At 52.8% G+C, this 14,006-nt stretch overlaps 1 protein-coding gene across 7 annotated transcripts in view; it reads right to left on the bottom strand.

Moving 5' to 3' along the window:
* GRIK4 (glutamate ionotropic receptor kainate type subunit 4) overlaps positions 1-14,006 on the bottom strand; it is a 456,420-nt gene that overhangs the window by 119,443 nt on the left and 322,971 nt on the right. For 6 of the 7 annotated variants that reach the window (XM_082339798.1, XM_082339799.1, XM_082339802.1 and 3 more), the window contains 3 exons: positions 12,199-12,360; positions 3,330-3,482; positions 2,330-2,434 (listed from right to left, as the gene is read on the bottom strand). In XM_082339798.1, the coding sequence (XP_082195924.1) occupies positions 2,330-2,434; positions 3,330-3,482; positions 12,199-12,360 (420 nt within the window). The remainder of the gene's footprint in view (positions 1-2,329; positions 2,435-3,329; positions 3,483-12,198; positions 12,361-14,006) is intronic. The other variant, XM_082339800.1, reaches the window with a different exon arrangement.

Below are 14,006 nucleotides of genomic sequence, written 5' to 3'. Positions count from 1 at the left end.
CAAGGGGCGTTTTTCAAAGCCTGAGCTTGGGCTTTCTATGGAGTTGGTCTGGGCTTGGCGTTGTTCCCCTAACTACTGCTTCTCCCCATTATTCTCTCATCCCTTCCTTTTCCTGACCCTGTTTCACTTTTCCTGTAGCACTTACCTCCACTGATGTATTATATAGTATTTGTTTGCCTGCTGTCTGTCCCCTATTAGAATACAGGCTCCACGGAGGCAGACCCTAAGCCCATTTTTCACCTCTATCTAGAAGACAGCCTGGCACATTACAGGCACTCAAAATATATATATTGAAAAAAATGAATAAATGTTCTTTACTTCACATCCCCCACCGGGACTCAGGAAGTCTGCCTGACAATTTTCCTACAGGCAGGAGGCTTCCTTTGTTCCGAGAATTATGAGCCCGAGGGCATGATTTGAGTTTAATGACCCAAATTGCACTTATTTTTTCCATGTCAGTCTCTCTCCAGAGTGTGGGCTGCCTCGGTGCAGGGACTGTGCCTTTTCAGTTTTGTTTCCTACATGCCCAGCACGGTGCCTGACTCATAGGAAGGGGTCAGTACGTGATTTGTTACATACATGAAAGGACCATTTTGTGATCCTCCATCCCATAGTTTCTGGCCACCTACCTAACTCCCACCCCATTTGGGAAGTTATGAAAAAAGGTTGCTGATGTCATTGCTTAAAGATCACGTAGCTCCGGCCCTGAGCTATGACGAGTCGTTAACATAGCTCCTCTCTTGGTCTGGGACTCCTGTCTTCTACTTTCTTGTCTTCCAAGAAGGGTGACCTGGCCTCGTGGCCCAGCATAATCACTGTCCTACTAAAAGGAACTCCACCGGCCCCCGTGAGAAGGGCTGAATTGGAGCCTCTCAGGCACGAGGACCGCGGGGAAGGATGCAGATGTGACGGCCCTCCCAGCGCAGCCCAGGGTATCACCCGGATCGCCGTGGGTGCAGGATGTTGCATCCGTTCCTGGGCCCTCTGCTAGGTCTACCCAATCAGATTCTTGTGAGGTGGAGTCTAAAAAAATCTGCATTTTTAACAAATTACCAAGGTTATTCTGATGCATAATTTGCCATAATGGCTAAGAACTTGGGCTTTAGAATCAGAGGTACTTGAGTTCAAAACCAACTGCCATTACTACATTGTTCAAGGCCAAGTCAGTCAGCCTCCTGGAGCCTCAATTTCCTCACTTGTAAAATGGGGATTAATAAAAAGTACTACTTTGTAGGATTAAATGAGAAAATGCAAATGACACACTTCTTGTGGTAAATGGCCCATGGTAAGAGCTTAATAAATGAAAGCCCCTACGATAATGATGATGGTGGTGGTGAAGATGATGGTGGTGGTGGTGAAGATGATGGTGATGGTGATGGTGATGGTGGTGGTGGTGAAGATGATGGTGATGGTGGTGGTGGTGGTGAAGAAGATGATGATGATCCTTTATAATCTCCTGAAAAGGTGAGTCTGTGACCCCTTCAGTGGTACATTTCCTTGGTCAGCCACTCTGATACGCAGGAGGCTCTTCAATATGTCTGCTTCCTGCTCTAATTAGTGCATCCTTTCCTACTTCTAAGGCTTTTGAAGGTTGGAGAAAGGATACACTAAGAATAAAGAGTTGATTATTAGAGTGATGGGGAGGTTGGGAGACCTTCAGAGAGGCACTTGGAGTGACTGCCAGAATCCCTGTTTCCTCTGATGTAAGAGAATCAGAGGAAAGGAGAGTGAGAAGGTTAATGGAGGAGAATGAGAAAGGAAGAGGAAGTTGAAAGGAGCTCCAGGGGACAAAGCATCCAGAGCTGATGGAGTAGACAGGGAGCAGCCAGGAGGGGAGAGGTGTGATTGGCATGGCAGGACGGCGGGGGTGGGTGGGTCAGAAAAGAGCTGACAGAAGAGAACTGAACGCCGAAGGGATTCCTCAGCCCTATGGGATCTGATCTGTACGTGACGGGCAAGCAATCTGGAATCTAACCCTGGTTCCAGAATTAGGGCGAGATTCAGGGAGTAGAATAATCCAAATAGTGGAAAGACCTGGGAATTCCCTCCTTATACGATGCTCCCTTGTCTCGCCTCTCCCCCCATAAAGCACGGTGGCCTCTCTCTTGGTATTTTGCTGGGGCTGCGGCCCCTGACCCACACCGGCTGATCCTGGTGCAGGAAGGCGGAAGCCAGGACTTGCCAGGAGCCTTGCACTGGACACAGCCCGCTGCTCCTGGGGACAGCTGAGGGCAGGAGGCCATCCTGAGTGCCAAGGAGAAGTGGGCTGGGGACAGAGAAAGGAACAAGGGGGAGGGATGTGCCACCACAGCAGCATGGCTAGGCTTACCTGCCGGAAACCATTCCTCGTGAACTGTAAGATTTTCAAGGCATAGTTGGACCTCTGGCCTTTGCTGTTGAATTCAATGTGGCCGGTGAGACCTTCCAATTCTACCTGTCCAAGAGAGAGTGAGTTACAGCACCAAATAGGCCCCGCCTTCCATGTGGCCCCAAGCAAGCATTCCACCATGCTGGTTAAGGATGCCCAAGAGAAGGGAAGCCATCAAGATCCGTTCTCCTGTCCACCTCTCAGCCACAGGATCTTCAGACTATGCAAGTGATGTCTCTGGAACCAATTCAGACTTGGCCGGGGCTAGAGGAGGAAAGGATGCCCATACCCAATGACCTCACAGCTGCTGCATAAACCAACCTGATGCTGAGATGCTAGCTTGAGCTCAGATCCCCCTGAGCTCCTCCTCCAGGCCCTTGGCTGTGAATAGCATTTATCCTCCTTGGGCAGCTACTCACCCACCTCCAAGCTGCAGGATAACCCGACTCTAACTGCAAAATCCTAGCCGCTCTCCCCCAGGCTTCTCTGATGGGAGATGGCTTCTTCGTGGGCTAGAATCCACGTCCATCCCACCAGAGGTGGCTTGGCTGGGAGAACCCTGGGGGAACCCAGCATCAGGCCAGAAGTGTTGAGCCTGCAACTCCCTGAGGGGCCACGGTCTATGACAGCATCATTCATCTGCCCCCACTTGTGCAGAGCTTTGCAGGGACCACCTCTGAGCCAAGGGGTCCAGTTCCAAGCCTGGAATCCAGAGACCCCCTAACAGTCTAAGGCTCAAGGTCCATTGCCCCGTAAACAAACTTGCCATGGATTCTCGGTGGTTTTTAGGGATTAGGGAACAACTGTGACCGATGATCCCCTCGATGGGGTCACCACAGGTCGCTGTTTTACCCAGGGCTGTGATGTACTGGGGAGGCCTGGAGGTGAGGGGCCTTGAACAGTGGTCCCTCCCGCCCCCCGCAGGCTGGGCATGGCCCACAGGGCCCCCACCACCCCTCACCATGCGCAGGTAATTCATGAGGCTGGTGCCGTGCTGCCAGATCTGGGCCGAGCCACAGGACAGGGGCTTCACGCCGATCTCCTGGCTGCGGTTCAGCTCCTGCACCGCCATCACCACAGCGTAGACGGCGTCAAACAGCAGGGCGGAGGACAGCTGGGAGGGGGCAGAGAGACGAAGTGACAGGTGTAAAGGAAGGAAAGGGAAAGGAGGAAGAAAGGAGAAGAGGAGGAAGAAAGAAAAGCAAAACAAAGAAGTAAAGGCGTGTCTCTGATGCCCTGGACCCACCTCCTGTCTCTGGGGTCCACTTCCCCTAAGAGTCCAGTGCTGGCCCAAGGCAACAATGGTGGCCAAGCCTTCTCTGAAATTGGACCACCAAGCCACCTCTTTGGGCCCCAAATGATTTCAAGGGTATCCTATTCTCTCTTTTCTCCAGGGAAGTAACATCTTCCACTGATCTGAGAAGCCCCAAGGAAGGGGCAGGGTGCTTATCTCAGGAGGTGGAAGGAACCCTACCCTCAGATTTGCCCATTCTGCAAGGCTCAGTTGAAGGTCACTTCCTCCTGGAAGACCCCCTTGATATTGTTTCTTCCTAAATGTACCTACTATTACAGTCTACTTTGTACTATTCAACATGATGAGCATATATGAAGTATATGGTGAGTCCAAAGCCCAGCAGTGAGCAAGACCCTATTCCTGTGATAGATTAGAGTGGAATTGGGGAGGGGAGATGGGGAGATAGAACACAAATAAAGGTAACATGAAACTGAGTGACATGGGCCAAAAGGTCTGTTGGGGGGTCCAAAGAGAAGTTACCTTATCTGGTTGGGTGATCAAGAAAATGTTTCTTGGAGGATTCAGCATTGGAACTGAGCACTGAAGGATTTGGTAGGAAAGACATTGGATCTGGGGGTGGGGAGCAGCTGGGAAAAGGAGAAAGGCATTCCAGAGGGGGAACTGCAGGGCCAAAGACAAGGTGGGGGGGGGGTGGAGCACACATGGGGGGAGGAGGGCAGAAAGCAATAAACCAGAGGTGAGGTGGGGAGAGTGCTGTGAGGGCCTTAAAGGCAGGGGAAGGGCTAGTGCAGCTGTTTGTCCATATTTTCACCTCCCTGTGAAACTGCCAGCGCTCAGGGCAGGAACACGCAGGACCTCAATCTCTATCTCCTGCATCTCGTCTAGAGCCAGGACCCTGCGTACAGGAAGCCCCCAAGACGTATTTCTTGAATTGAATTAAATGTTGAGTGAAATCTGCCCACAAGGCTCAGCCCGAACATGCATCCGGTTAACCGGAAGTTTGCAAGCTTTGGGGAGGGGCAGGTTGGGGTGTTTGGGAGGAGGTGGTAGGAGCAGAAGAACAGAAGATGCCTGTCCTTGGGGAACGTGCCATCTGAGAAGGGGGCCACACTCTGCTGTGTTAATGACAAGAGAACCTACCCAGTGTGAATGACTCCAGGGTCTACACTGTACGGGGCCCTGAGGGGAGGCCCAGGAAGGCAGGCAGAGGCCTCCTCGTGGGAGGTGTGATGTTGGGCTCTGGAATTCAACCCACGGCCCCAGTGCAAAGCACATTCCTCACTGAACTCTGACATCCCACCGCGGGCGATCAGCACCACCGTCCCTTCAGAGCCTAACCCGTCAAGAACACTTTCCATGTGGCATCTTACAACCTCCCTCCTAGCTGGCCGGGCCCTGGGACACCGGTCCCTCCAAGGCTGGAGGCAGAGAGACCAGCTTGTGACCTCTTGGATCTTTTTCAAGCTCTCCAGACAGAGTATAAGCAGCCTGAGTCAGGGGGGTGCAGGAGAAAGAACTCAACACTCAGAACACAGAACCCCGAGTCTAGCGCCCAGGCCTCTCTCACGTGCTGAGTGACGGAACCTCGCGGGGAGCAAGTTTCCGGCACGCAGGAGGTAGCATTCCTGCCTCACGGGTCAGTAAAAGTGCCCTCTAAACTGCCAGTCTCAGGGGCCACCATACCCGAGGGCGGGGTGATGCACCCCAGGTGCCCACGGGCATCAGCAGGGCCTCAGGAAGCCCGTGCTGGCTGAGCTAGGGCCCTGGGGAGTAGTAAGAACAGGGAGCGACGGGGCAGAAAATGCGCTGGGAAGAAGGATGTATTTCCCCACAGTTTTGCTCCATGTTGGGCAGAAAGGCCTGTCATGGGAACTGGGTGAGCTGACTTTGGATAATCTTTCTAGAAGGCAATTAGAGGGAAAAACAGCCAAATAAAGTCCTCTGTCCCAATTCTAGTTCCCTTGCACGCAAAATTGCCTGGCCAGTGTGTTCTTCCTTCCTCCCTCTCACCCTCTCTCTCCCTCTCTTGCTCCTTCTTTCCTTCCTTCCACCTGCCTCTGTCCTTTCTTCACACATCTATTCAGCCCCTACGATCCGGCGGGTACTGCAGACCTCAGCACCTCCTGTTCTCCGCTGAGACATCCCACCAGGCGTGAGCCATTGTGTCCCCTCTGCCTTCACTGGGTCTTCTGCCCTCCCAGCTCTATCAATCACCCCTCCTTTCTGGCCCAGTCCTGAAGCCACCCGTGGCCACCTGTGACCCGGAGACCAAGCAGGTAAGGGCACCTAAATCGCACGATCACGGTCAGTGGAAACCTCTGTGGTCCCGCTGAGCCATGCAAACCAGCCACGTTCCTCCAAGTTCATCCATCACCTTCCTCACCCTCTTCTCCATCCCAGTGCCCTTCCCCTAGCAGCTGAGCTCCTCCTTCACTTGATTCGAGGCTCACCTGCGTGGCGCTGGATGCTTCTCGGCAAGCCTACAGCTGTCTTGTCCTTTGCACACAATTCATTTCCCCCTGAGCACAAGTGGCTCCTTTATTAATGGACCTCTCACATTTCCTTGCCAAAGGACATATGGAAATTATGAATGCTACAGACTCTCCCTTTCCAGCTCGGACACACATCTACCTGAGGGAGAGGTAGCTACCCCTATTGACACTGGCTTCTCCATCCTTCCGTTTGGCTATTTAAATGATGCCGTAAACTAATTTCTGTCTCCCTTGCCTCCCAGTTAATCTCTCCATCCTGAGATTCTCAAAATCACTCGTGTCAGAGCTGGAAGGGATCTTAGAAATCAACTAGTCCAACCCTCTCATTTTATAAATGAAGACAGGACTTCAGCCAGGACAGGACTAGACTGGAAGGCCAGCACCCCTCTCTCCAGGCTGGTTTCCGCCCCTCTCTGCAGCACTCTTTCCCCCTCCCTTCCTGACAAGGCTCCTCTGGAGAAGCCGGGGGGTGTCACTGCTCTATCAGAATCATCCGTGCCTCGCCTCCCAGGACAGCACGGGGCAATCTTCCTGGATGCAGTTACCTTCTCAACAGCAGATGCGAGCCTGAGACTCTTGGGCCAGAGCTGGGCACGGGGAAGGGCGCTAGGCAGGCTTCTCTGCTGCCCCGGGCTTAGTCATCACCCAGTTTGCCTCGTGGTCTGACTGGTTGTTTGTCCTCAAGTTAGACCTTCAGTTAAGAGCCACTTGGGGCATCTACTGGAACAGGACTGTAAGGGCAGGACAGAGGGGGCCGTGGAAGGGTACCCCCAGCTGCCTCCCCAGCACCCATTCTCCCCTTCCTCCTCCCTAACAGAACCCCCATTTCCTGCAGGTGTCCTCCCCTCCCCCAAGCAGCCATGTGCTTCAGGGGTCCCAGCCCCAGCTCCCAGGGGAGCCTGAGCCGTCCAAGAGTCATCCCATCCCCCCTGCCAATACGTGACTGGGGACTGGGCAGGTGGTCCAATTCTGACCAATGAAACACGAACTGAGGCCTGGAGTGAGGGGCTCCAGCGAGGGGTTTCTCAGACGAGTTTCCTGTCTCTAGGAGCGGCAGTCCTTCCTCCTCTTCTGGACATTACTGGGTCTGGACATGACACCTGGACCTGCCGCAGCCATCCTGGCTCCATCCTGAGGATGAAGTTGACACCAAGGGCGACAGAGCAGAGATGCAAGGAACCTGGGTTTCCAACGACATCACTCCAGGATCTGCCCTACCTCTGGGCTTACTGTGACACGTGACAACACACTTCCTTTTTGGTAAGAGACCGTTTAATTCCGGATTTCCGTTACTTGAAGCTCAGAGCATCCTAACTGGTACCGAGGCCTTGGGGACCCGCTTTGTCTCAGGGCAGGCCCCCAGAGAGGCCTGGCCTTATCCCCTCTCTAAGCCCCCTTCTTCTTCTCACGAGGCTGCGTGCTGGTCCCCAGAGACTTGCAGACACAGCTCACCAGGCCATTTCTCACATCCTCCCACCAGGCCCCAAGCTCTTCCTGCCACACGGTTGCCACTATTCCCACTCCATCTGGGACATGGTTTTCTTGGCTGATGCTCCCTTGTTAGCAAATGATCCAGATGCTGGGAAATCGGCGTGTGTCTGTTTGCAGTGTTCTTTGGCATCTTGAACTCTGGGGCCTTTAAGATTCTTCGAGTGTTTCTGGTAATTACAGCTCCAGCAAGGGATGCTGGGGGTGGGAAGGAGGAAGCAGATGGAAGGAACATCATCAAGGTCTCTGTCTCCCCTCCAACTGTATCTTGCCTTCAGAGAGGTGACACAGCTGACGTGTCCCCAGTGTGCTCTGGGCTTCATGGGTCCTTTCTGCAGTTCAACTTGGGCTGATTTGAGCTCCTGAAACCTCCTAAGTCCCGAACATCTTCTTTTCTCAGCTCAGTCTCCTAAGGTCCTCCGTAGACCACCAGACGGCTCCTCTCTCACAGGCTCCTGGCCATCAGCCCAGGCCTCTCACTGGGACCCTCCAGCTGCTCCTCTGAAACCTTGTCTCCCATTCACACTCCTCCAGCTTACTCCCCCCACCCCGTCCACCATTGCCAATTTCACCTCCGATGGCATGAGAGCCTGTAATCTAATCTCTGCCTCATCAACTTTTCCATCTCACTGAGGGTCTCCATCCCAAAGCACCTTTTTGCTCTCCGAATTGCTTTCTTCCTCTACTATTATTTACTAATTTAGCTCTGGAAAGCATTTGGGACTGCAGTTGGGGAAAAGTTCTGGTACCCAAATAGCGCTCCATCCACGTCTCCAGGGCTGGGCCCGTAGTGCCCACCATCCCTGCTCCTTCCCGTCGTCCATCCTGCTTCCCTTTCATGAGCCCTCACTGTCTTTCTGTGGTTTCTGTTCCCCATCCGCATGTGTGTGCCTCTGGGTCTTGTCTCTGCTTCTCCCGTCCTGTCTCTTCTAAATATTAAATCCCCCAAATGACTCAACCCTCATTTAAAATCCTCTCCTTTCTTGGCTCCAAAATGTTGCTTGGCAAACACCCTCGATTCTCTTGTTTTTATATTTTCATTTGTTTCTTCATTGTTATCTTCTTTTGAGCTGTTTGTAAATTGTTCAGGGGAATGAAAGACTTGGTATAAATGAAGATGAATCAACCTGACTCAGGGAATAGCGGCTGAGTTTCTCCCTCACCCATCCAAATAAAAATAAGAATGTCTTCTAATCTCACACCTGTAACCCTCATCTTCTCCGACACCGCCCAGATCACTGGATTCCCAGAGTCCTCTTGGATGTCTGTTTGTCTCTGAACTTCTGTCGCTTAAACTCTGACCCCCAACATAATACCAGGACAGGAACCGTTAAAATCTCATGGAGTAGTTCTTACAATCTGGGTTTTATTCAATGAAATAAACACTTAATTACAAACAGCTGCTTTAGCCTAAATTCTAATTACTTAATCTAGCCATCTGTAATTTTAATGATTTTCCACGATTTTTGTTCTTTGCCGCGTGATGAATGGGATTGGCACGTGAAATTAGCGGGGATGTGTCTCCCTTCACGACGCTGTCTTCTGTCACTGTCATCACCTCCGGCAAGAAGCATGTCTGTGGCTCGCTGGCAGTCACCTGGCGGACCCAGCCCGGTGGGCGCAGCACTGAGCTTTTTCCTTTGGTAGTCATCCTTCGGTTCAGCCGCTCCCTGTCTGTGCCCTTGGACCTGGGCCCCCTTTCCAGCGAGCTGCAACTGGAATATCATGGGCCGAGTGGGAAGACGAGGAAGAGAGGGAGACACACTCCAGGTGGGAAGAAAAGAAATGCGACAGAAGAAAATGCAAAGAAAACGTGGCATGTGGGAGAGAAAGAGGAACAGAAAGAGAAAGAAAGGAAGGAGGTTATGGTGACAGAGGAAAGTGGAAAGGGAAGAGTGAGGGGAGGAGATGAGAAGGAAAAGAGAATGGAACCGATGGAGAGAGGAGGGAAGAGGGGAGAGGACCTTGGAGGAAAGGGAGGGGGAGGAGAGCAGTCCCTCCGAGACAGGAGCGGTTGCAGCCTCTTTAGAAAGCTGGATGGGGAGACAAATGGGGCTGCGCTTTCCTGGAACTGATTCTTTCTCTCCTTCCGGCTCCCCAGCAGATGAAAGAGCTGGGCTGTTTGTGCTGGGAATTTCTGTCCCCAAAGGGACGGGAAGAGGCACCGCTTTGCCAAAGGTAGATGCTGAAGCGAGAAGCCTTGAGAAAGATTTGTTGCTTCCAGGTGAGGAGTTGCTGTATCACCTTCCCTTCAGAGACCACAGAGACCATGGCTGGAAGGTTCTGTAAGCTAGAGTCCAGGCTTCGCTGTAGCACCATCCTCTGGAGGCCCTCGGCAGGCCCCCGGCTCTCCTCATTTCACCTCAGTTTCTTCATTTGTCAAAAAGGGATGCACAACCGCTCTTGTCTGTTACTAGGGTGCCATGAGGAGGAAGAAGAGGTCAGGGTGGGATAATTTCAAGCATCAGCGGTTCAGCATTCTGTCCGTTTCTTCACTCCCTGACTCTTGAGTTTGTGCATGTGGCATTCTTTGGCCAACGAAATGAGGTGGCAGTCACACAGTGTGCCTGTCCTGGGAGCCTAGGACTATGAGGTCTTGTGCATTTCCACTTGTTTGTTGCTCTCCTGCCACCACCATGAGAATATACCAGGCTAGCCTGCTGGGTCAGGAGAAGGGTGAGAGGCACGTGAAGCAGAGCCATCCCAGCCTAGATCAGCCGACCCCCAGGCATTGAGTGAGCTCAGCCAGATCAGCAGAGCTGCCTGCTGAGCCAGCGTAGACCAGCTGATCCCTAGCTGACCATGAGATGCACGAGCTACATAAACGTTCATCGTTGTAAGCTGGTGAGATCTGAGGGTAGGTTGTTACACAGCATTTCTGTTGCAAAAGCTACCTGATATATTTACTAAGGCTTCTCCCAGTGTCTGGCAGATGGAATGTTAAATAAACTCATTCAATGAATAACTGTGGATTGAGGATGGAAGCATATCCCATTTTACCTTCACAACAATCCTCTAACATGGTCAAGAATAATTGCCCAAAATTACGGAAAAAAGAATCTGAGGCCCAGAAGGGTTACATAGCTACCTAAGATCACACAGCAAGAAAATAGCAAAGCCAGTATTTGAATCCAGGTCCTGTGCCTCTAAGGCTAGTGCTCTTTTCAGCACATGTGAGCGCAGCCAGAGCTGGCCCTACAGCCCTGTGAGTGGCACTGCCTGGCCTTGGTGTTGGGTCCTTACGAGGCAGGTACCAAGGGCCTCCCATCTGCCTGTTCGTGATCAATGTGAGCACGAATGGAAGGGCTGAAACCCTCAGAGGGACGTCAGCAGTGTGGCACCGGGACCTTTAATTTCACTCTGCAAAAGCCAAATGTGGAACAGTTCAGGTTGGAGAGGAGGTGGCAGGTTTTGTTTCCTCTCCTGATACTGTGCTGTGAGCCTTTGAAGTGTGTCAGCACCTCATTACAATACCGGAGTCATGACTGCAAGACCCACGGACAAGACCAGGAGCACAGGGCTGTACTCCTGCCAGGAGGGGTGAGCCTGGTCCTACCCATGACCCTGTGCTTGAGGAAATACTCACTGTTCCTTAAGCCCCTGGGGGTGAGGACTCCCGTCTTTCAGATATTTCGCCCCCCCCAAATCCTTCCTATGGAATCTTCCCTCTTTCAGCTCTAAAACACCCTGTTGGGATGTGCTCTGTAACCTTAAGAGCCTTGCAACTCAAGTTCTCACGCCTCCTTCTCCCATCCACTTCCCTGATCAAAGCTCCCCGAGCTTTGCATGAGCTCTGACCCTTTGGAAAGTTATGTGAGCATCACATGAGCTGCCTTATAGGGCTTTGGGAGGCTTAAATGTAACCTGGCTAGGACAGATCTAGAAAGCCATGCCATCTCACCTCCTGAGAACCTGTCATTTAGCACATGGACACGAGCAGACCTTCCTGAGCTGCCCCACAGAGTAAGGACATCAGACCCAGGGGAGAACAGCCAGGGAAACCTCTGTCTCCATCACAAGTGGAGGGGAAGGAAGCGCAGGGGGGAAACACATGGGTGAAGGCACAAAGGAAGTCTCTCTGGACAAGCTCTACCAGGGGCAGTGGTCCAGGGAGGTGAAAGAGCGCTGGGCCAGGAGTATCAGAATCTAGCTTCACCTGCGAAAGGCTTGGTGTTTGCCCTTGAACAAGAGCCCCACATCCTCGTCCCTCACCCGCATTCCCAGCCTGGGCTTTAGCCTGTCTGAGAAGTGAGGGAACAGATCAGCTAAAGCCCTTTCCGATGGTAAGAGTCTCGGATCCTGAGCTCAGGCGGGTCTCAGTAAACAGCATCACCAGGAATCTGGCCACAGACGTCACTAAGTGACCACGCGGGGCCTCTCTCCCTGCTGACTCCTCTACGCTTGCTGCTCACAACTCCCCACGTCCCCAGACGTGTCCCTCGTGACCACTTCCCAGCATTTCTACAGCCTCTTTCTGAGCTGGGCCCGGAGAAGGCTGGAGTCCAGGGGCTGTTGTATCTGGGGGGTCTGGCCCACGGAGGGGGTGTGCGTGGCGGCAAAGGGGCACCAGGGGGGGGGGCTTGGTGGGCACTTACTGCGGGTCCCGTGAAGGGCACATGGTCACAGTTCTCCTGCCAGGACTGGTTGAGGCTCCGGGCAAATTCTTGGAAGAAAGCATGGGACTGGTTGAAAATGGAAAATCCCAGGATGTTGACGCGATCGTCCACGAGGCTGTCCATCCTCTGGAGCGAGAACTCCTGAAAGACGCAGCAGGCAGAGCAGAGCAGGGTTAGGAAGGGAAGGGTGGGGTGGGCTCTGCAGGAGCACAGCTGGGCAGTGCGTTCTAGCCACATGGACACCGTTGCCAGGCTCTCTGCTAGGTGTCAGGGTCCAGAGATAACGGAGAGTTCTTCTTCAAGTAGCTCACAGTGTTGAGGTGTCAGGAGGGAGAAGAGAGAAATAAACAGAAAGATCTCTAAGAGAGGCATGTGTACGATGCTCCAGGTGGAGAGAGAAAGAAAAACACAAATGAGATTGTGGAGGCAGGACTGGGTCTGCAGAAGGTGTGACCCATGAGCTGAGTCTTGAAGGATGCCTAGGCGTTTTCTGGGTAGAAACTGTGGATGGACAAAGGCTATTCCAGACAGAAGTCACCGTGGATACAAAGGCATGGAGGTGAGACAGTGCATGGGCGCCTGCAGTGTACTTTGACAGAAGCAATGCTCCTTAAAGTGTGTCTGCAGAATACCTGCCATCAGACTCACCCAGGTATCTGTAAAAAAAGTGATGACCCCCGCAGCCCATCGAACACCAGCTGAATCTGGATCTCGGGAGCCGAGGCCCAGGAGTCTGCATTTACAGCAGGGCCCAAGGTCATACGCACACCAATGTTTGAGAGTCACTGGGTCAGCACTAGGAGGCATGTGGGTGGGGAGACGGTGAGAGATGAAGCTGGAGACGTCAGCAGGGGCCAGAGCACAGTGGCCCGGCTGCCAGGCTGGGGAGCTTGCACTTTATCCTGTAGGGATGGGACCTGAGGGCGCTGTCAGCAGAGGAGTGACAAGATCAAGTTTGCTAAGAATCTCAACCTGAAGGTCTGCAGGTAGGGCTGTGCCTTCATTTGTTATTACTATTTTTTACTCATTTAACACACATTTAAGTGCTTATTATGTGCCAGACACGGGCACAGAGGATGTTCTAGACTCAGAAGATGTGAACAAGAAACACATTTCCTGATGTCCAGGAGCTTGCAGCTTAGGGGAAAAGACAGATTGTAAATAGACAGATAAATACATATACTGTCAGATATCTATGGGGGTTAGGGTGGGGCTGCTACTTGAGATGAGGCAGTCAGAGAAACCCCATGTGGGGCAGTTACATTTAGAAGCTCAAAGGAATTCTCCCAGGAGGCGTGGCCCTCACCCGATCACCTGGCCGGGGCCACGTGTTCACTCAGCTAAAACCTGCAGGCATGAGTCCCATTGAGGCGAGATAGCGTCACAGGGAGAATAGTCACCCTCCTCAGGCAGGGCTGAGCTCAGAGCCCTGGACTCCCAAGGCCCACGTTGGCCCTATACAGGGAAACCAAGGCAAGAGGGTGTGGGCTCTTAGGCTTGCCAATCCCCGCTCCTGGAATAATGCCTTCAAATGCGGGTCAGGCCATCCTTGTGCGTTGAATTCACATTCATCACACGTGCCTCGCACACAGCTCTGCGCCCGGTGGGCACGTGGTCGTTAGACCCCAGGACTAAGCCGTCAGCCACTCAGCCTGACAGGACCGACGGCAGGGGCCTTGGGCTTACTTGTGGCTGAGCAGAAACATGACTTTCCTCCAGGCGGCCTCCTGGTCTTAAGGCTCAGCTGCTCCAGGCCCCTGGCACATCCCCAGCATCCTCCCTCACAT

This window comes from Balaenoptera borealis, assembly GCF_965194805.1.
Source record: "Balaenoptera borealis genome assembly, chromosome: 11".
Taxonomy (NCBI): domain Eukaryota; kingdom Metazoa; phylum Chordata; class Mammalia; order Artiodactyla; family Balaenopteridae; genus Balaenoptera; species Balaenoptera borealis.
Note: the sequence above shows the minus strand (reverse complement) of the source record. Positions and strands in the feature narration are given on the sequence as shown.